A 21,653-nucleotide genomic window follows, 5' to 3' on the forward strand; every position below is an offset into this window, starting at 1 on the left:
ATGACCAGGGACTGCCAAGTCTGCGTGGAGTGCAAGCCACATTTCTATCGGCCAGACAAGGCCCACCTGGTGAAGGCGTCCTGCCCCTTTAAGCACCTCAGCGTTGATTTCAAAGGGCCCCTTCCCTCCACTGACCGCAACGTGTACTTTCTCAACATCGTTGATGAGTACTCCCGTTTCCCCTTCGCCGTCCCATCTCCTGACATGACTGCGGCCACTGTCATTAAGGCCCTGCACAGCATCTTCACCATGTTCGGTTTCCCCACTTACGTCCACAGTGACCAGGGCTCCTCTTTTATGAGCGATGAGCTGCGTCAGTAACTGCTCGGTAAGGGCATTGCCTCGAGCAGGCCTACCAGCTACAACCCCCGGGGAAATGGACAGGTGGAGAGGGAGAACGCGATGGTATGGAAGGCCGTCCTTCTGGCCCTACGGTCTAGAAGTCTCCCGGTTTCCCGCTGGCAGGAGGTCCTCCCCGACGCACTCCACTCCATTCGGGCGCTCCTCTGCACAGCCACGAACGAGACCCCTCATGACTATATATTTGTCTTCCCCAGAAAATCCACCTCCGGGGTCTCGCTTCCATCCTGGCTGACAACACTGGGGCCAGTCCTCCTCCAAAAGCACGCGAGGAGCCATAAGTCCGAGCCCCTGGTCGAGAGGGTCCAGCTCCTACATGCCAACCCTCAGTATGCCTATGTGGCACACCGCAACGGATGACAGGATACAGTCTCCCTCTGGGATCTGGCACCCGCCGGTTCCCCAGCGACCATCACCAATGCCTATCACCACCAACCGAATCCTTCACGGCGGGCTACCAGCTGCCCCCCTGGGGAGCCTGAACACCGCCCCCGCCCCTACGGCCTAAACCCTCCCTTCCCCCATCGCCGACACACCGTGATGAAGCTCCAGACGACACGCTCCCGGAGTCAACGAGTCCAACACCCGTGCCCGCAGCGAAGACGGAGCTGAGGCGATCACAGAGAACGATTAAGGCTTCGGACAGACTCGATCTGTGAGCCCACTTCACCCCCGCTGGACTTCAATTTTTAACAGGGGGTGAATGTGGTGAACGTATTGCTACTGCAATTCACGACTGTATTGTACTGTACTATGTTGCTACCCCTGTGGGCTCCGTTTATGGCTCCGCCCCCTCGGGGGTGTTATATAAACCTGCAGCCTGTAGGTACTGGTCTAACCCTGTCAGCATACATCAGGCACTGTCAACGTGACAACGTCAACGTCAATACATAATGTTCCACGAACCTCATTTGTAGTGGTGCAAGACAGTTTAATCTGTGAGAAAGTAGATTGAGGGACGGGTGGACGGTGGGGCGAAGATGGATCTACTGGCTTTAGGATGGACAGTTGGTGGATTTAGGATGAGGAACTGGTATGTTTAAAATAGGTTGGGGATGGTGGATTGCAGAGGGCTGTGTAGCATGTTTGGAATGGGTGGTGGTGGGTTTAGCATGGATATGTGGGTGGCAAAGTTTATTAGTTTTTTTCCATGATGGTAGCCTTAAGATAAATGGAGCCAGAGATTTCAAATTGTATAGACTGTATAATTGGTTCAATTATGTGAATGACACCTATTAAATATGACAGTGTATTTTATCACTGTCTGTTATTCACTTGCTCAATGCTTGTAAAATAAATTGTGATTGTCTCTTAGGATATCAACTCTGGTATCAATCCCAGAAGCTCTGGTTCCGAGTTCCACTCCAGAACATGATGCCCAAGGATGGTGTGCTCGTAGGGCAGCACAATGGCGCAGTGGTTAGTGCTGCTGGGGTTTCGCCCCCACAACCCAAAGATGTGCAGGGTAGATGGATTAGCCACGCTAAATTGCCCCTTAATTGGAAAAAATGAATTGGGTCCTGTTAATTTATTTTAAAAAAGGATGGTGTGTTCATATTGCAGCCAAATGTTAATTTAAAAAAAAAAATTAAAATACCCAATTCTTTTTTTCCCAATTAAGGGGCAATTCAGCGTGGCCAATCCGTCTGCCCCGCACACCTTTAGGTTGTGGGGGTGAGACCCATGCAGACACGGGGAGAATGTGCAAACTCCAAAAGGACAGTAACCCAGGGCCGGTGCTAACCACTGCGCCACCATGCCATCCAAAGCCAAATGTTAATTCATCCAACATATGCTAATGGCAGGCAGTGAGAGCGGAAGAGATCCCTGGTCAACCATGAGATAGGAAGAAATCGGAGCCTCGACCATCGCTATCCAGAGCTCCAGGCTATAACATGCATGTAAAAGGGTGTGTTGCCACAGCAACCCGCACACTTTGGAAGGCCGATCGGCTCAGTTGGCTGGATGGCTGATGTGGTTAGGATTGGTGCTATCAACACGGGGTTCACGCCCCAATCTGGCTGGGGTGGATTCAGGACCTCCCTCCTTTCCCTCCCCTATGGCAGACTCTGATAACTGGCACTGGGTTGGAACTGCCTTCGGGAAGAGTCATGAAGAAGAAAGAAGAAGTCTATTACTTTTTTTTTTCTTTTTTATAAATTGAGAGTACCCAATTCATTTTTCCAATTAAGGGACAACTTAGCGTGGCAAATCCACCTAGCCTGCACATCTTTGGGTTGTGGGGGCGAAACCCACGCAAACATGGGGAGAATGTGCAAACTCCACACGGACAGTGACCCAGGGCCGGGATCGAACCTGGGACATCGGCACCGTGAGGCAGCAGGGCTAACCCACTGCGCCACCGTGCTGCCCTAAGAAGTCTATTACTAATCAAAACAGGAGAGATTCAATTGGAACGTAGGATAATTCCTGCAGCAAAAAATAATCATCAAAAAGATTGTTCTGTTGATGACATATATTGCTTCGCTGTCAAGGGGAGTGAAAACACTTGTGAAGGCTGAGGGAGTTGGGTCCTTAAGATTGAAAAATTTGGAATGCAAAATAATAGAAGAGTCAGGGAGTGGAGAATGCATTAATTGGACCATGGTTAGCAGACATAATTTAATCTCCATTTTAAAGTGTTCTGTCCTTATTATTGCATAATACTTTGATTCATATTACTTATAAGAAGTAACCAGGCTTGCAAAAATTTAGGACGTTTTTATTTCTTCGTTCATGGGATGTGGGCGGCGCTGGCAGGGCCAGCATTTATTGCCTATCCCTGAGGGCATTTTAAGAGTCAACCACATTGCTGTGGAGGCACATGTAGACCAGACCGCATATGGGTGGCACATTTCCTTCCCTAAAGGACATTAGTGGCGTTAGGTGGCTGAAACATCGGAGTTTCTCTGATGTACAAACTGGGGAAATGGGAGGAGCAAAACACTGATGCTGTTGCACAGCAGAAGGATATAATTATAGCATGACATAGTTACAAAGACGGTTACATTTGGAAATGTGGACATTTATATAATTTGTAACGTCGACAAAAAAAAGATGGTTAGTCTGTGGAATTATCTTCCTCAGAGAGCTATGGAGGCTGGGTCATTGAATACCATTCAAGGCCAAGTTAGATGTTTGATCGATTAGGGAGTCAAGGGTTATGGGGGCGGGGGGTGCAGACAGGAAAGTAGAGCTGAGGCCACAATCAGATGCGCTTGAGGGGCTGGATGGCCTCCTCCTGTTCTTCATTCATGTAAATGACAAAAAAGGTGACGTCAAGAAGCATGGGATATTCAGCAGGGAATACATGCAGATTTAATTTTTTTTATTTATTATAAATTATGTATATGTATTATATGATTCCCAATCACTTATTTCTTTGGAATGAATTCACTGAATAATTTACCATTAAAATTAGGCCAGATGTTGAGATGCTTTTTAATTATCGATGGGGGCAGATACCCTATATAGGCCCAGGATAATCTGAGTAATTAAAATAATCACCAGGAAGTTGGTTCTGTTAATTATCTTGGACAGATTACTGAAAGCCTATCTCAGTTTAAAGGCTGGTGAAAATAAGGTTTCACCTCAGAGAATAATCTAAAATATGGAAGCCTGAAAATCTATAGTAAGAACAGTAGAAAAGACTCAGTTATATGACCCTAGGTTTGAGTTTGATAGATGTTCAATTGAGGATGTGTAGTGTTGCCAGATATAACGTGGAGGATTGTGATTGATGGCACAAGTCTGTGAGGGACCTGGACATAGCATTCTCTATTTACACTTTCACAGATAATTGCTTCCACCTTTAACAAGAATCTAATTGGGAAGATAATGTGCTTGGGATGGGTGGTGAATTGCATTGACTGGTGATAAGAGAAAGCAGAGAGAGATTGTTACATTTTTAGAGCGTTGTTTGGCAGAGAGGCAGAGGGATTAGTTTGTGTTCTTAGCACTGGGACTCAGACGAGGTGATATTTGGGGCATATTTGTTACAGCCCATTTCTAGGCACCTAAATGAACACACTTCCACCTGATCCAAGAAGCCCAGGGCACAACACAAATTAGGTCTCAGGCAATTTGCCAGGACCTGTCCCTAGATGCAGTTTGCTGGTGTGCTGGAAGCTAATTTGACACATTTGCCTCGCCGGCAGCAGCCTTCAGGTAAAGTCCTGGGGGCAGTGGAGGAAGGAATAACAAGCAATGAATTTCAAATGTTGGAAACAGTCCACATCATTGGAGAGAAGAGAGAATCGCTACGGTGCAGAAGGAGGCCATTTAGCCCATTGAGTCTGCACTTTAAAAAAAATAAATTTAGAGTACCCAATTCATTTTGTTTTCCAATTAAGAGGCAATTTAGTGTGGCCAATCCACCTACCCTGCACATCTTTGGGATGTGGGGGCAAAACCCACACAAACATGGGGAGAATGTGCAAACTCCACACGGACAGTGACCCAGAGCCGGGATCGAACCTGGGACCTCAGTGCCATGAGGCAGCAATGTTAACCACTGCACTACCGTGCCACCCGTCTGCTGTTGGCATTCTGAAGTATTGTACTCATTCACCCACTTGCCCACAGGACTCTAATAAACGTGGTGCAAAGAGGCCAAAATCCATTGTACCCGGTCAAGGCTGAGAGAGGTGAGTCAAACCATGGAATCATAAAATGGTTACAGCACAGTAGGCCATTCAGCCCATTGTTTTTGTGCTGGTTCTTTGTAAGAACAATTCAGCTAGTCCCACTCCCCTGCCTTTTCCCCGTTGCCCTGCAGTCTCTTCAGATTCAAACACTTTTGGAAACCACAATTGAATCTGCCTCCATCACACCTTGAGGCAGTGCATCCCAGATCCTAATCTCTGCAGAAACTCTTCTCCCCTCCTGTTGTCTCAGTTCTTTTACCATTTCATCTTAAATCAGTGGCCTCTGCTTCTCGACTCTTCGCCCAGTGGTGACGGTTTCTCCCTCTCTACTCTGTCTTGATCCCTCATGAAGGTCAGTTCTTCCCTTGACCTTCTCTCAGGGGAACGATTCGAGCTTCTCCAATCTCCCCTAGCAACTGAAGTCCCTCATCCCGGGAGCCATTCTAATAAACCTTTTCTGGGCCCGCTCTCATGTCTTTTCAGAATGGCCTTGCTTAGCCATCGAGAAAAGTGCAGCAGCTGATCACGTCTGGCCTCACTAAAGTTCTGAGGCTACATTCCCAGCATCTTTCGCTGATGGCAGGATCCCAACCAAAAACTGATGTTATGACATCTTTCCTAAAGTGTCTGCCTGGCATCGGACAGAGTGCTCCATTTTAAGCTGAACCAGTGTTCTATAACTTCCTTACTTTTGGAATCCATTGACCAAATGCTGGAAATGGCCGGCACGGTGGCAAAGTGGTTAGCACTGCTGCCTCACACCGCCAGTGACCTGGGTTCCATTCTGGTCTTGGGTGACTGTCTGCGTGGGTTTCCTCCGGGTGCTCCGGTTTCCTCCTACAGTCCAAAGATGTGCAGGTTAGGTGGATTGGCCATGATCATAGGGCGGGGGAGCAGGCCTAGATTCTTTCAGAAGGCGGTTCAGATTCGATGGGCCGAATGGCCTCCTTCTGCACAATAGGGATTCAATGGAAAATGGAACTAGAATAAACAGGTGCTCCATGGCTGGCATGGACAGGATGGGCTGAAGGGCCTTTTTTGTTACTGTAAAACTCTGCGACTCTATAAAACCCAAAATTCTGTAAGCCTCATTAATCACTATGCCCTGCCAACTTCCCTGCCCACGTACTCCGAGGTCCCTCTGCTGCTGCTCCCTCCTTGCATTTGTATCCTTTAAAAAATAAATTTAGAATACCCAATTCATTTTTTCCAATTAAGGGGCAATTTAACATTGCCAATCCACCTACCCTGCACATCTTTGTGTTGTTGGGGCGAAACCCACCCAAACACAGGGCGAATGTGCAAACTCCACACGGACAGTGACCCGGGGCCGGGATCGAACCTGGGATCTCAGTGCTGTGAGACTGCAGTGCTAACCACTGCGCCACCATGCTGCCCTTTAGATTTGTACCCTTAATTTTATATTGCCTCCCCTCGTTCATCCTCTGGCAATGTACCATATGATGTGGAGATGCTGGCGTTGGACTGGAGTGGGCACAGTAAGAAGTCTTACAACACCAGGTTAAAGTCCAACAGGTTTGTTTCAATGTCACTATCGAAACAAACCTGATGGACTTTAACCTGGTGTTGTAAGACTTCTTACAATGTATCATATCGCATTGCTCTCACTAGCAGGAGTTGTTGGGTGACTGCTAGTTTCTAGTCACTTTTTAGGACATGGAGATGACTTACAGGCAATGAGGATTTTTCAGTTTCTTAGGACTAGTAAAAGAATAATATATACTAGGGTAGGGGATTGGGGTGAAACCAAAGAGAAAATGCTGGAAAATCTCAGCAGGTCTGGCACCATTTGTAGGGAGAGAAAAGAGTTAACGTTTCGAGTACAGATGACCCTTTGTCAAAGCTTTTCTCTTTGGTTTCAGAATCCGGCATCCGCAATCATTTATCCAGGAGATGGGGTGATTCCGCACAATCTAGGGTGCAGGGCGTCAGGGTTGGCGAGGAAGTCAAAGGACCGAGTATATGTTTCTTTTTAAAGTGGAGACAGGTTGGAGGCAACAGAAAGTGGATGACTGGGTTAACTGCAATTCTTTGGAACTGGACAATTCGATTCTCTGCAGGCTTTACCTGCCCGGGCCTGTCGGCTGTGTTCAAAAAAAAAGAAATGACAGGGCAAAGTCAGAGTGCGGTATGTGGGAAGAGAGCAGAGTTCTCAGGCTCCTCAGCCAACCTCCCAGTGGCGGGCACAGAGCCAGAGCCGGAGCCAGAAGTGAAACCCCACCCCAAGGAGCCTTGAAACTGACACCCGGCACTGGAATTCGGAACGGACGCTGATTGGATGTCTCCAGGTAGAAATCCCATTGTCCAATGGGGAGCGGCATTGTGACGTCATTGGGAATGAATGAAAGTTCCCCCCCCCCCCCTTCCTGAGAGCCAGAAAAGTTTCCTCAAAAAGTTTCAATTGAAGTTTCGCTGGAGTCTGGGGCCACAGTCACCATGGAGCAGCTCCACCACCTGCACCTCGCCACCCTGCTCTCGCTACTGCTTCTCTCCAATGTGCTGCCCTCACACCAGGCAGAGGAGGGTAAGGAACACTTTTATAAACCCCCACACCCACCAATCCCTTTTGTTTAACGATCAGGGAGATCGACCCCCCCCCCCCCCCCCCCCCCACACCCTGTGGAATTAGTTGGAGGGGTTTGGAAATAAGTTATTTGTGTTTTTTGGGTGGAAATTCCAATGTGTCCCCCGGACATCGCGGTGCTGGGTGTTCAGGGCTGGTAGCACTCGTGTGTGTGGGGAGGGGGCAGATCTGTGTGTGTGTGTGTGGGGGGGGGGGGGGAGATCTGTGTGTGTGTGTGGGGGGGGGGGGGAGATCTGTGTGTGTGTGTGGGTGGGGAGAGAGGGGGGGAGATTGTGTGTGGGGGGGAGAGATCTGTGTGTATGCGGGGGGGGGGGGGGAGGAGATCTGTGTGGGGGAGGGTGGAGATCTGTGTGTGGGGGGGAGCTCTGTGTGTGTGGGGGAGATCGGTGTGTGTGGGGGGGGAGATCTGGGTGGGGGGAGGATGGAGATCTGTGTGTGTGGGGGAGATCGGTGTGTGTGCGGGGGGGGGGGAGATCTGTGTGTGTGTGGGGGGGAGATGTGTGTGTGGGGGGAGACGTGTGTGTGTGGGGGGACATTGTGTGTGGGGAGATGTGTGTGTGTGTGGGGAGATGTGTGTGTGGGGGGGAGATGTGTGTGTGTGGGGGGGAGATGTGTGTGTGTGGGGGGGAGATGTGTGTGTGGGGGGAGATGTGTGTGTGTGGGGAGGTGTGTGTGAGGAGGAGGTGTGTGTGGGGGGAGATGTGTGTGTGGGGGGAGGTGTGTGTGGGGGGAGATCTATGTGTGTGTGTGGGGGGGGGAGGTCTGTGTGTGTGTGGGGGGAAGATCTATGTGTGTGGGGGGGGTATCTGCCTCTGTCTGTGGACCCCTTGGCCGCAGAAAATACTTTTCACTGTACTTCGGTTTCATGTAACAATAAATAAATCAATCTATGTCTATGAGCCTCTGTGTGTGTGGGTCTGTGTGAGGGGGTATCTGTGAATCTGTCTGTGGAGTCTCTATACGTGTGACTGGGGGGGGATTCTCTTTGTGTGTGGGTCCCTGTGTCTATGTGTGTCTGGGTCTCTGCGGTGTGTGTATGTGGGTCTCTGTCTGTGTTTGTGTGTGGGCGGTCTCTGTGCGTGGATCTCTGTGGGTCTCTGTGTCTATGTGTGTCTGGGTCTCTGTGCGGTGTGTGTATGGGTCTCTGTGTGTGTGGATCTCTGCAGTGTGGGTGTCTGTGTCTGTGTGTGAGGGTCTCTGTGTGTGTGTGTGTGTGTGGGTCTCTGTGGATACGTGTGTGGGTCTCTGTGTCTGTGTGGGTGTGGGTCTCTGTGGATCTGTGTGTGTGGGGGTCTCTGTGGATATGTGTGTGTGTGTTAATTCACCATCTAACTCTGCATCAGGGGCAGGAAGGTGTCGCCACCCGGCAGGTATCCCGATATCCCTCCTCACCCAACTTTTAGAGGATGATTTTATAAAAAGGCACCGAAAGTTTGCTGAGCCTTTTGAGTGAGTTTTATCCTGGGATGGTTGACTGGCTGTTGTTTCAATTGGGGGGGGTTACTAACTGCCTGTGATTTTTTTCTTTCTCTGTGATTTGGGAGAATTGCTAGTCAGTTTAGTCGCAATCCCCTTTAACACCTGCCACTCCCTCCCTCTGCTTCCGAAAGTCAGCCGGATCCAGGTTCAGTTTTGTGCGAAATCACCCCTGTGAATCATAAGTTATTGCTACACAGGAAGCCATTCGGCCCCTCGCTGGTTTGAAAGCTATTCAATCAGCCGCACTCTCCTGCTCTGCCCCTCCAGTCGCTGTTACCAATAAACTTTAACATAAGTAACTGATTTGTATCAAGTGGCCACGATCTTGGGGTGTTATTGAGAGGAGGATTATTTGGGGAATAGATACAATTCTTTTTTAAAAGCCAGAAATGGGAATATCCGGCAACCTGGCCTGGATCTGATAAGAGAAAAGACGTCATCAATCCTGCGAGGGGCTACGGGTTTCCACCTGAACGTTTTGTCTTTTAGATCCTCTGGCAGATTCCCATGTCAGTCAGGGGGCGCCTGGTACAGTCTGATCTGAATGGGGCGGGAGGGGTGACTCTGTATATTTCAAAATGCCCTCATATGAGGCGATTTATCAGTGAGTCCGCAGTGTCTGTTCCTGATCAGGGCTGGTAGCCATGGGGGCTCAGCATGTCGAGCGAGGGCAACGTTGGGATCAAGTTGTGTGATGCCGCTCATGGTGGAACAGCCGGCGGCTAAGGAGGAGGCATTCTTTGTCTGTGGAGACCCAAACAGCGAGTCGACCTCAAACCCAGGAGGGAGATTGGGGCCGGGAGACCAAAAAATGTTTTAAAAAGAAAAGGGGACAGTTTCAGATCCTGAATGTTTGAAGTGTGATGTGTGAAATGGAAGGTGTTGGTTTGGGTTTCAAAGAAGTGGTTTAATCCTTTGAAGCTCTAACGAGGCTGTCTCCTGTTTTCTGTAAGCAGTCTGTGTGAGGGGAAAACACCCTCCAATTTCTCTACTCCAGCAATGATTAATTTTGTAGTTTGCGAAAGTTTTGTTTAGAATTGGGGAATTGTCTGTTTTGGATCCAGTGGCTGGAGACGTTTATTGCTCAGTTTGTGGGGACGGATTTTAAGCATCTTAAAAGTGTGAGGTGACGAGACAAAATCAGTTAAACGCCTTCCCCTTGAATGCCTCTGCATTGGATGTAGCCTTCCCCATCCTGTTGCCACGGCAGACAAAAATGCCTTTTGACTGCAAGCAGAATTAGTCCTGTTTTCAGGAAATGTGAAGTTAAAAGGCAGCTGCCGGAGTTCCTCTAGATTCCCCTTGTTTTGCGATTGCCTCTTCCCATTTGGCTCCGGCCTGTTTTACTCAGAGGATGTGAATGATGTCAAAATGTTGCTTCAGAGCTGCTTTTCCTGTGCCACCAACAATAATTCCCAAGGGAAGGCTCCTGGTATCCTGTTACTAGCTGAGTTGGTTCCTGAAACCTGGGAGGGAAAGAGGGGAGTAAAAAAAAATGGAGGCCTAAATAGTATCTTTTGAAAAGCTGATTATCCCAGACAGTTCGGTATATGAATCTCAGGCAAACTACTGCATATTTTGCGCTCACGGTTCTTGTCAGGCTGTTTTGTCATGTCTGAACATTGAGAGCCTGGAGGATTGGTGAAGGCTGCTCTTTAGCACTGAGGACCTCAACATCAAAGGTGTGTTTGCCACTAGCAGCTGGAGATGCATGCAGACTGAATAGGAATGTGCGTTTAAACTTTGTGCTTTGCCCCTGATATTTCATGCTGTGCATCTAACTCCACGACCCACAAAGCTCGATCGTGTGGAGAAATAAGAATTCCCTGCAACTAGCTGCTTGAACTGAAGGCAGAGAATTTTAGAAACACCTTACCACAATGCCTCGTCGTAATGAATAAAAAGACAGGCTATTGTTTCATAAGGAAGACTCCTACCAGGACACAGTGGAGACACTGACCTGCCTTTATCTCTGGCATTTTAAAGCTTTCCAGTTAGAATTTAGATCCTTCAAACTTTTTTTTAGATGGGGAGGGTGCTCTGTTTTTGGTGGTCCAGAGTATGCGGTTTTAACTGTTTTGCTCCTGATTTAATGTACCCACTTCAACCGAAACTTTGACTTCCCTAAATGTCCCATTTCTGTAGCTGCATTCAGTTCTGATAAGGTTGGGGGAAATGGTAGAGAATATCGTGAGATATATTAACATTGCCAAACTCCACTGCCTGGAGCTCTGTCAATAAACTTATGTCTCCTTTGGAACCTTTTCGAAACCCATTTCCTTTCTTTTTTTGATTTAACCTTCATTGACATCTTCCCCTCGACTTGGCATCTGTTCCCCATATAATTTGTAGATTTTAAGTGTCTTGGAAAAGTTTGAATGTTAAAGACACCATATGCAAGTTAATGAGGCAATTAAAAAAAAAAGTTAAAGCACTGGGGCTTATTTCTTGAGTGACGGAATTGAGAAACTTTACAGCGTCTTGGTTAGAACACATTGGTGTACCGTGCACAATTCCGGTCTCCGCATTAGGGAAACCATACAGGGACATTGGGGAGGGTGCAAAAGATGATTACTAGAAAGATACTAGAACTGAAAGGTTGGACCCATCAGGAAAGGCGACCTGATAAGATATCTTTGAGGTTATAAAAAGCTTTGATAAGCAAGAGACCAGGGACTATAAATACAAAAGAATCATGGAGGATTCCAGTAGGAATTCAGGAGAACCATTTTCATCCAGAATGTGGAACTCGCCACCACGAGACCTGGGTGAGTCGAATGATGTAGATGCATTTAAGTGGAAGTTGGATAAGTACAATGGAGAAAGGAATAGAAAGGTAGGTTGATGAGAGCTAAATGAAGAACGGCAGGAGGAACCTTGTGTGGAGCATAGAAATGGGAATGGACCGGTATTGGAGTGTTTCTCTGCTGAAAATCTGTGTGATGTTATGCAAATGGAAGTTGCTGTAATGTAGTTTGTCATGTGCTGAATTTGTTAGGTTGCTTATTCTCAGTGATACCAGATGCTTGTAGACCGACACGTCCCTATTTAATCAAAACTGAGAAAACATGGGTAAAGTGAGATTGAAGGACAGCATCAAGGGGCAGAAGAGAATATAACATAAGCCAAGAAGTACTGATTTAGTGATTGCAAACAAGATTGGAAAGTAGGAGTTCCAGCGAGCGGTGTTAGTCTATCTGCCCAATCCTCTAACTCCACTTCCAAGATCATCCTTCTCCTTGGAAAAAGGTCTGATTGGAGCAGGAGTCTTTAGTGTAGGGCAGTCAGAAAATATTTAAGGAAGTGGACAACTAGCTTTCCCCCCACGCCATTCCCTAGGACATTAGGTGATTGCTCTTTTTACTGCTCCCTATTACTTGTAGGATTTTATTGCTGTCACCAGTGTGGTGTTCCATGTGGACAAACTACTCACAGACCCTCCCTGTCTTGACCAATTTCCTCAATAAAAGGTACCATTGGTTCCTCCACCCTCCCAGATCCTTGATGTGTCATCTCCAACTAGCATTGCTCACCTCTCTGCCTCTCGCTCGCTCAAATTCCTTGTTGAATCCCATTATCAGACTGCTTCACTGACCTGCTCTAATCACAGCCCATTAGAGCTGACCGCGGGACAATGGCCTAGGGTACAATGAGCTGCTTTCTCAACAACAGTGAAATTCTAACCCGAAATACTGTCGGGTGCTGGGAATTGGAAACTTAAACCGAAGATGCTGGAAATACCCAGCAGGTCTGGCGACATCTGTGGAGAGAGAATCGGATTTAAAAGGTCTGCAACCTTTCATCACCTTTCTAATGGAAATGATCCTGAAGCTTGCAGCAGGGGATTTCAATTTGTGAATCGAACCAGGAACTGCAGTGAGCTCAGGGTTTCATGCTGGCCAATGCATGAGCTCACTGTGAGCTTCATAGTGCCAAAGTAGCCCTCTTGACAGTTTAGCAAATAAGAACACCTCTTGGTATTGAGTCAAACAGATGAGCAAAGTCCCGGATCCACATAGAACATAGAAAATCCGTCACTTGTGTTGATCTGATTTTTTACCTCCGCGTCAGGTTTGGAGGGAAGGGGTGGTTATTGCATCAGCTTCAGTTACTGCTCTAAGAACAAGATTAAATTTTGTGTCACGAAGCTGGATAGGGACAGGGTTCAGCCTTCTCAGGTCGCTACTGCCTTAGAGTCATAGAATCCCTACAGTGCAGAAGGGGGCCATTCGGCCCATTGAGTCTGCGCCAACCCTCCAAAAATCACCTCACCTCAGCCCAATCCCTCGCCCTATCCCTGCAACCCCACCTAACCGTTAGACACCAAGAGGCAATTTATCATGGGCAATCCACCTAACCTGCAAATCTTTGGACTGTGGGAGGAAGCTGGAGCACCCGGCTGAAACCCACTCAGACACGGGGAGGACGTGCAAACTTCACACACCCAAGGCCGGAATTGAACCTGGGTCCCTGGCGCTGTGAGGCAGCAGTGTTAACCACCGTCCCGTCCATAACGGGGGATAGTTTCTCACAACCCTATCCAGGCTGGCAAATAAAGTACAGTGACCTGGGTAGACTAATGGATGACAGCCAACTCTTGTGGGATGTAAACCCAATTAAATTATTACACTCAGAATAAGAAAGAGAATACAATTTGGTTGTGGGGGGGGCAGGTGGTGGGGGCGGGGGGGGGGGGGGGGAGGAGAGTGTTGGTGGGAAGCATTGTATGTCTTTCTACCCTTGTCGTCTTTGTTATGGTGGCTTCTGGATATTTTTACACAAGAGTCGCCTCATCTTACTTCATGATGGACTCTGTGGAATTTTACTGACAGCCCACGGGAATGTTCAAAGACTCGAATGTGGATCAGGCACTGATCAGGTCTGACAGGTTGTCTGTGTCCAACAGTAAAAAAGGAGATTGTCTCTTTACAGGAAAGGAACTCTCAGCAGCCCACACCAGTTTATGACATGGATCAACTTTGTGAGGTTCAGGGGTCACTCTGCGTTTTGCTTTGAGTATACCTCCTAATAAGCTGCAGATGTCAGCGTATCCGTGTTAGAATATGTGTGTGTCAGGGGAGGGGGTGATGGTAAGTGCAGTGTCATTTGATCTTGGCGCCATTTTTTTTCAAATTTGATGAGGTTTTTTGCAGGTGTTTTTAAATTGAGAAGCAGGGGTGACAGGGCCAATGCCCATAATTCCAGACAGTCTCAAAGTTGAAAAGAATAGAAGACAGGGACAGAATCAACCCAGAATTATTGATGAGGTGATGCCAAATATGGGTTCATAAAGCTTGAAAGCCCAAGAAGTGCAAGGAATTCCACAGCTTTTGACACCTGGACTATGAGTCAGCGCAACAAGTCTTTATCTATGGAATGACGCTGGAGAGAGGTGGGAGAGTGTAGGATTTTAAAACCTTCTTTCATGGGATCGCTAGCAAAGTCAGCATTTGTTGCCCATCCCTAATTTCCCTTGAGCTGAGTGACTTGCTCGGCCAATTCAGCGGGCAGTTAACGGTCGAACACATTGCTGTGGGGTCTGGAGTCACCTATAGGCCAGACCGGGTAAGGACGGCAGATTTCCTTCCCTAAAAGAAATAGCGAACCAGATCGGTTTTTACCACAACCAACAATAGTTTCGGGGCCACCATTACCAAGACTAGTTTTATATTCCAGATTCTAATCATTGAATTTCACCCCCACAACACAAAGATGTGCAGGGTAGGTGGATTGGCCACGCTAAATTGCCCCTTAATTGGAAAAAAATGAATTGGGCACTCTAAATTAAAAAAAAAAAGAAATAAAAAATCTTGAGCAGTTCTTCCACAGCAATCTGAAATCCACGTAACTTTAAACGGTCACCTGCAAACTCTTCAGCGAAAGACTTGAAAACAGTCGTGAGTTGGATATTTTCGGATGTTCTATACAGCGACATATCTCTGTCAGTATTTCATCCAGACCGTGATTCCATCCAATACTTAACTGAATAGGAAAAATAGATAAATGTTCTTGCATGTTCTCTGGTTTCTGTGTTTGATCTTTTGTGGAATGGTTTTTATAAATCACATAGTGGAGTGCATTACCGTTTGATCATTCTAACACACGTTCTCTTATATTTTTGTTCTTCAGTTGACCTGTTGGACTTTGCCTCGGCTCACGGAGAGCTTGGCTGGCTGACCAATCCATATAATGTAGCTGTAAGTATTGATGTTGGTCAGATCCACCTCCAAATTCCACTAAAGCTGGTGATGAATTATTTTTTCAATGGGGGGGTGCAGCTATTTGAAAGACTATGGGGAAAAGAAGTGTGATTGTTTACAGCAGGTGGCATAACTGAACTGGAAAGGTTGTCTTGCTGGCATGAATTAATTGGATTTGAAGTCTAGGTTACTCACTGTTCTCTCTCCCCTGCCACCTCCCAGCGGCTTTGTCCTTCTAAGAAGCAATGATTCTCTCAGGGATGTAGCCCCAGGGCTGCCCGCCTTACATCTTTTCTAACTGGCCTTCTTTATCAGAGTGTTTACAGGCTATCCAGCTCTGGAAGCATCACCTTTGAATACAATTGAACCTAGTCATGGATGTGTAGTTCTGTGCTTACTGGCCAAGGGTCAGAGGTCACTGAAGCAACTTGGACTTCTCCATCTTAACCCGCTTGATCCAACTTTCCATATCGCCCCTTGGCTAGAGAATGGTCACTCACAGTTGTGGTTTCTGTCCCTATAGGCACCAGTGATTCATGTAGGAAGTGCACAAGCGTGGTGTTTGGACGAGGACAGACTTGGGCTTGGTTATGATGTCCCTCGATGGTTTAATAGTGACTAAAACTGTAGGGCAGCACAGTGGTGCAGTGGTTAGCACTGCTGCCTCACAGCACCGAGGACCTGGGTTCGATCTCTGCTCCGGGTCACTGTCCGTGTGGAGTTTGCACATTCTCCCAGTGTCTGCATGGGTCTCACCCCCACAACCCAAAGATATGTAGGGTAGGTGGATTTGCTGTGCTAAATTGTCTCTTAATTGGGGGGGGGGGAATTGGGCACTTTAAATTTAAAAAATAATAAAATTGTGAATGGTTTCACACAAGAGGCTCACTGGAGGTGACTCATGCCGAACTTAGAAAGTTTCCACCTGTTGGAATGGAGGAGAGAAGATGGGGGTGGGAGGGGAGGGCGGAGGTAAAGAACTTTCTGTTTTCAATGAAACCCTTCACCATCAACCTTTGAGTAGCTGTTCACTTGCATTTCTTTTCTCCCGTTCTTGTTTTAAAGTGGGATCTTCTTCAGACTGTGTGGAACGACACACCCATTTACATGTACAGTGTGTGCAATGTGGTCGAAGGCAATCAGGACAATTGGTTACGGACCAACTGGATCTACCGCGGAAATGCGCAGCGCGTGTTCATCGAGCTCAAGTTCACCGTGCGCGATTGCAACAGCTTCCCCGACATTGAGACCTCTTGCAAGGAGACCTTCAACCTCTACTATGCCGAGTCAGACTTTGATTACGGAACGATCTTCAGGAAGAGCCAGTTCAAAAAAATCGACACCATCGCGCCCGATGAAGTCACGAGACAAGAGGACGTAGACTCCCGAAACGTTAAGATTAATGTTGAGGTGCGTGCGGTTGGCCCGCTAAAGCAGAAGGGCTTCTATTTGGCTTTTCAGGATGTCGGTGCCTGCGTCGCACTCGTATCCGTGCGAGTGTACTACAAGAAGTGTCCGGCCAATGTGCGCAACATGGCTGCCTTTCCAGAAACAATAGCCGGGGAAGATTCTCAAGTACTCTCTGAAGTTATCGGGACTTGTGTAGATCATGCAGTGGCCCACGAGCCACCAAAGATGTACTGCAACAGTGATGGGGAATGGCTGGTTCCAGTTGGCCAGTGCATGTGCGAGGCTGCATACGAGATAGTGAATGGTACTTGCCAAGGTAAGTGCCGCTATTGAAGCTAAATGTTATCCATTCTGGCCTCCTGTCTAATAAAATGAGGACCGATTTCTGTTTGTGTGCAGTAGTTTGGGAGTAAATAAAAGGGGCAGATAATTATATATGGCGAGGGCTGTACTTCTATCAATTGATGCATTGTTACATGGTTCCGGCTTAATCTCTTTTGGTTTATTTCAATTGTTTCTGTTGACAGTTATATTATTGATGGCTAGAAATGCAGAAATTCTAGTAACAATCATCTCCTGTGTCCCACCCTTGAACAATGTTTTGCGGTTTGCTTCGTCCCACACTCTTGTTTGAAATGAAGGTGGAGTGAGTGTCTTTATATCATAAAAGCAAATTACTGCAGATGCTGGAATCTGAAACAAAAACAGAAAATACTGGACAATCTCTCAGCTTTGACAAAGAATCATAGATCATAGAATTTACAGTGCAGGAGGAGGTCATTTGGCCCATCGAGTGTACACTTGGAAAGAGCACCCTACCCTATCCCCGTAACCCAGTAACCCCACCTAACCTTTTGGACACTAAGGGGCAACTTATCATGGCCAATCCATCTAACATGCACATCTTTGGGCTGTGGGAGGAAACCGGAGCACCCGGAGGAAACCCACGCAGACACGGGGAGAACGTGCAGACTCTGCACAGTCACCCGATGCCGGGAATTGAACCCGGGTCGCTGGAGATGTGGGGCAGCGGTGCTAACCACTGTGGTACCGTCATCCAAACTCAACGCTAACTCTGTTCTCTCCCCACAGATGCTGTCAGACCTGCTAAGATTGTCCAGCATTTTCTGTTCTTATTAGATCATATTGTTATGGTCCATATGTAAGGTCAGTTTGTAGCCAGATCTTGGTAGACAATCTGCTTGCGTTAGATTCCATTCTGTCAGAAACCAGTGCCTTTTTTTTGTGGTGTGTTCATGGGCGGAATTCTCCAGTGCCCCTGCCGTGTGTTTCCCGGTGGCGTGCTGTTCGCCAGCAGCGGGATTCTGCAGTATTGAAGCCACCCCACGCCACTGGGAAACTCTCGGGCGAGGATGCATTTGTTTCCTTGTTTTGCTTCATATATGTTGCACAGATGGATAATTGTGTTGGTTCTAGTCTCAGGAACTGAATTCCCTTTGCTGCTGCACCAGAAGGAAGGTGGCTGGGTGAGAGAGTGCCGATCACTGAATACAGCCAGATTTGAATTTTGATGAGGGAACGTTATACATTGCCGGGGGTGGGATGGAGGGGGTGGGAGACAAAGGGGGCAGGGGAAGATAGTCATAGAAAGAATTTGTCGGACAATGGGCACTGTTGTGTAACGAGTTTGTTTAATGAGACATGGCCTTCATCACTCATCAGTGATTTACTGGAGACCCTCCCTATTTCTAGGCATATGTGAAATTCCATCACCGTATATAATAAACAGACATTCCACAGTTACTGCCCCCCTATTACTGGTAAGATTTCCTCCCCCACCCCCTCCCCGCTGTTACTGGTAAGAACCCCCCTCCCGCCCAGATTTTAGGCAATTTTACTATGTAGTAATGGGGAGTAGGTTTGTTTTTGTCTTGTTCTCATTCCTGTCCGGGCTGTGGTCAAAATGCTGCCAAAAAACCTGGGGGATATCGTTTCATTGTGTGCAGCTCCTGCAATGGGTTAGTGAGGCTGGAATGTTAAGTATTTAGCTCTGATCTCTTGGTTTAACTGCGACGGTGTGGCTAACTTTCGTCCTCTCTGCCAGGAAAGAACCTTTAGCAATAGGTAAGGGTCAAAAAGCCTGCTCTTTTTTTTTGTTTGATGAATTGACCTATCTACTCACCATCTTCCTGGAACAGTTCTCACTCCATAAACCTGTCCAATTGTCCATTACATTTACCTTATTTGCAGCCGCGTTCTTCTCCGAGAACAACTCTCTTGGGCAAATAAAATTCCCCTGACTTCCCTTCTTAATGCTCGGTCCTAATTTTAACGTCTAGCCCTGGCAGAACAAATGACTGGATTCCCTACAGGATCCTGAAACTTTAATCGGGTCAACCTGACATTTCAAATGCCCCATAATTTCCAAAACAGATTGTCCTTCCTGACGACGACTAGGGCTGAATTGTTTCATTCCAGAATGGATCAACTCTTATTCCCAAACCCTTCGCAAGCTCTGGCTAAGTGCAAAACCAGCTCCAAGAGTGGTCTCGCAGGGCGACATTCAATATTGCTTGCCCCCATGCCAATCTCCTGATGTTTGTGTCATCAAACGGTAGTTTGGTATTTGACCTCTTAAAATAAACCCGAGTACCGTTTTTGAAGCAGACGAGGTGTTTCGATTGGGCAGGTGAGATGAATCGAGGGCTTGATAAATGATTAACCTGCTTCCCAGGTGCGCAGCTCCCTTTGGTCTCTCTGGGAGTGGAAGCTACTGAGAGAAAAATGAGAACATGTGTCAGTTGCCCAAAGAGGAGGGGAGGAGAAGCTGCTCTAACTGTAGGGAGCTTGTGTAATCCTGTGTGTACCAACCCATTTCCTCTGCCTGGGCCTCCCCTGGACTTTGTGCACCCTTTCTGGCTAATTATAGACCAGTGCGCTGTGGAATGTCCTTCACTTGCAAAACAGGACGTTGGTTGCACTTCTAAGGTGGAGGTAGCATTGTTTGACAAAGGCATTGAATTTAGTGGGCGACAGGATTCTGTACAAGCCCCGTGTCAGTTCACGCTTCTCACTCGGTTGTTGAATGCGCAGTCATGCAACTGGGAGCTTGGAGGTCCTTGGATTTGTTACAATGCAGCAAATGATTCTTCACTGTAATGGGAGCCTTCTGATCAGCCTGTGCTGTTTATGTATAAAAAGATTAGTGGGTGATATTTGGGGAGGAATTGGATAATCTACCTTTTGTACAAGATCCAATTGTAGGTCAAACCTGGCAGGGCCCAAAGTTATATTGGATATTTTCATTGCTAAACAAACCCTGCACATTAAAGACAGACAGAGGTGTCAGACTGGTTGGCACCACCCAACTCTTCTTTAAAGAAGGTCTAAATCATCTGTTTCTAAAATTAATCTGATAATCTGTAATTTTACCAGGATGTGTTTACATAAGAGTTCATCAAGAGGGAGGTAGGGATTTTCACACTGAAGAAGATCTCCCATAGGCCCCCTGAGCAGGTGATCGCTGCCGAGCCCATGGGCCTCAATTCAAAAGTGATGGCTTGGTGTGGTGAAAGGGTCACACGGGCCACAAAACGTTCTACGTTGATTCCTATTCTGCGCTGAGTTGATTGCTTAAGGCCAATGAGGTTCATTGTTCCTGGGCAAACACACTGCCCTTGATCATTATTGGATGTTTGGAGGGGCATCATGGTGGCGCAATGGTTAAGACTGCTGCCTCACGGTGCCGAGGGCCCGGGTTCGATCCCGGCCCCGGGTCACCACCTGTGTGGAGTTTGCACATTCTCCCTGTGTCTGCGTGGGTCTCGCATCCACAACCCAATGATGTGCAGGGCAGGTGGATTGGCCATGCTAAATTGCCCCTTAATTGGAAAAAATAGTTGTACTCTAAATTTATAATATTAAACAACTGACTGGGTGTTTGGGGCTGGCAACTGCGTGGGACATGTGGGTGAAGACAGACTTGTGCCTGCTTGTGATACTTTCCAAAACAAAATAGCCTGAAGATACTTACTGCCTACTTGTATGAAGGGCGGGCTTGGCGAAGTACCTGGGGTACAGGAGAGGTTGAATTTGGGAGGACAAAGAAGTTCAAAAGGCACCCGTGAGGTCTTTTCAACAAAATCCGTCTATAAACATGATGCTGCGTCATGTCCGTGAGTCAGGATCGTCGGCACGGCTTTGACAGATCCTCTTGAGGGCAGTGGGTCTCAATTTGAACGTAGTGCTTCAAAGCTTTGGACGCTTTGATTTGAAGACTCGACTTGATGATGCTGTACACGGGACAATATGCCGTCGTTCAAGTCCCACATTTTAATTGGGCAGGAGTCCGTGCCAAACACCCCCACCTGTCGTAAGCGTGGGCAGGTGGAGTCCGGCAGGGTAGGGGTTAATGTGCTAGAATTTCGAATCTTTCAGCAGTCCTGCCCTGGAGTGTTGGAATGTAAAACCACAGACTGAAATTCAGCAGAGCAAAACCACGGGAGCTGCCAGGGGAACAACACCAATTTAAAAAAAAAAAAAGAGTAAGAGAAATATACGACTCGAACTATGATACAACCTGGTCATTAAAGCATTGAGAAACAGGAAAACATGGCATTAGGCTGACTGCAACAGTAGCATCAAACTCTCCTGTGATGAATGTTGTTTTTATACAGGCATTTTGGTATTCCCCGGGGGCAGGAGTCTATGTTCTAGTATTCTGAACTTTGCCATTCTGTATTTTAAAGGGCCTGGCTGCATTGTGTCAGGCAAACCTTTGTGTCAGTCCCCCTCCCTTTCGCGCACAGCCCCCCCACCCCCCCAACACCCATCCCATCCTCCCCTGCCGGTTTTGACACTTGCTGGGATGCAGGTTCCATGGGCATCATTCCATTACCTCACCCAAATGGTCGCGCCCTTCCTGGGTGCACCTGGCAAGTCACATCAGCAGGGTCTTAACCACAGGGGCAGGCGATCCCTCCTCCTCCTTGT

The 21,653-nt window shown here is 47.5% G+C and overlaps 1 protein-coding gene across 2 annotated transcripts in view; it reads left to right on the top strand.

The window, feature by feature from the left end:
- The first annotated feature begins 7,391 nt into the window (after window positions 1-7,391).
- The window catches only part of epha2b (eph receptor A2 b), a 68,906-nt gene continuing 54,644 nt past the window's right edge, over window positions 7,392-21,653 (top strand). For both annotated transcript variants that reach the window (XM_072478289.1, XM_072478290.1), the window contains exons 1-3: window positions 7,392-7,551; window positions 15,220-15,287; window positions 16,356-17,016. In XM_072478289.1, coding sequence (XP_072334390.1) covers window positions 7,464-7,551; window positions 15,220-15,287; window positions 16,356-17,016 — 817 coding nt within the window. In that variant the 5' untranslated portion in view covers window positions 7,392-7,463. The remainder of the gene's footprint in view (window positions 7,552-15,219; window positions 15,288-16,355; window positions 17,017-21,653) is intronic.

The sequence above is a fragment of the Scyliorhinus torazame genome, chromosome 16 (genome assembly GCF_047496885.1).
Source record: "Scyliorhinus torazame isolate Kashiwa2021f chromosome 16, sScyTor2.1, whole genome shotgun sequence".
In the NCBI taxonomy this organism is placed as follows: domain Eukaryota; kingdom Metazoa; phylum Chordata; class Chondrichthyes; order Carcharhiniformes; family Scyliorhinidae; genus Scyliorhinus; species Scyliorhinus torazame.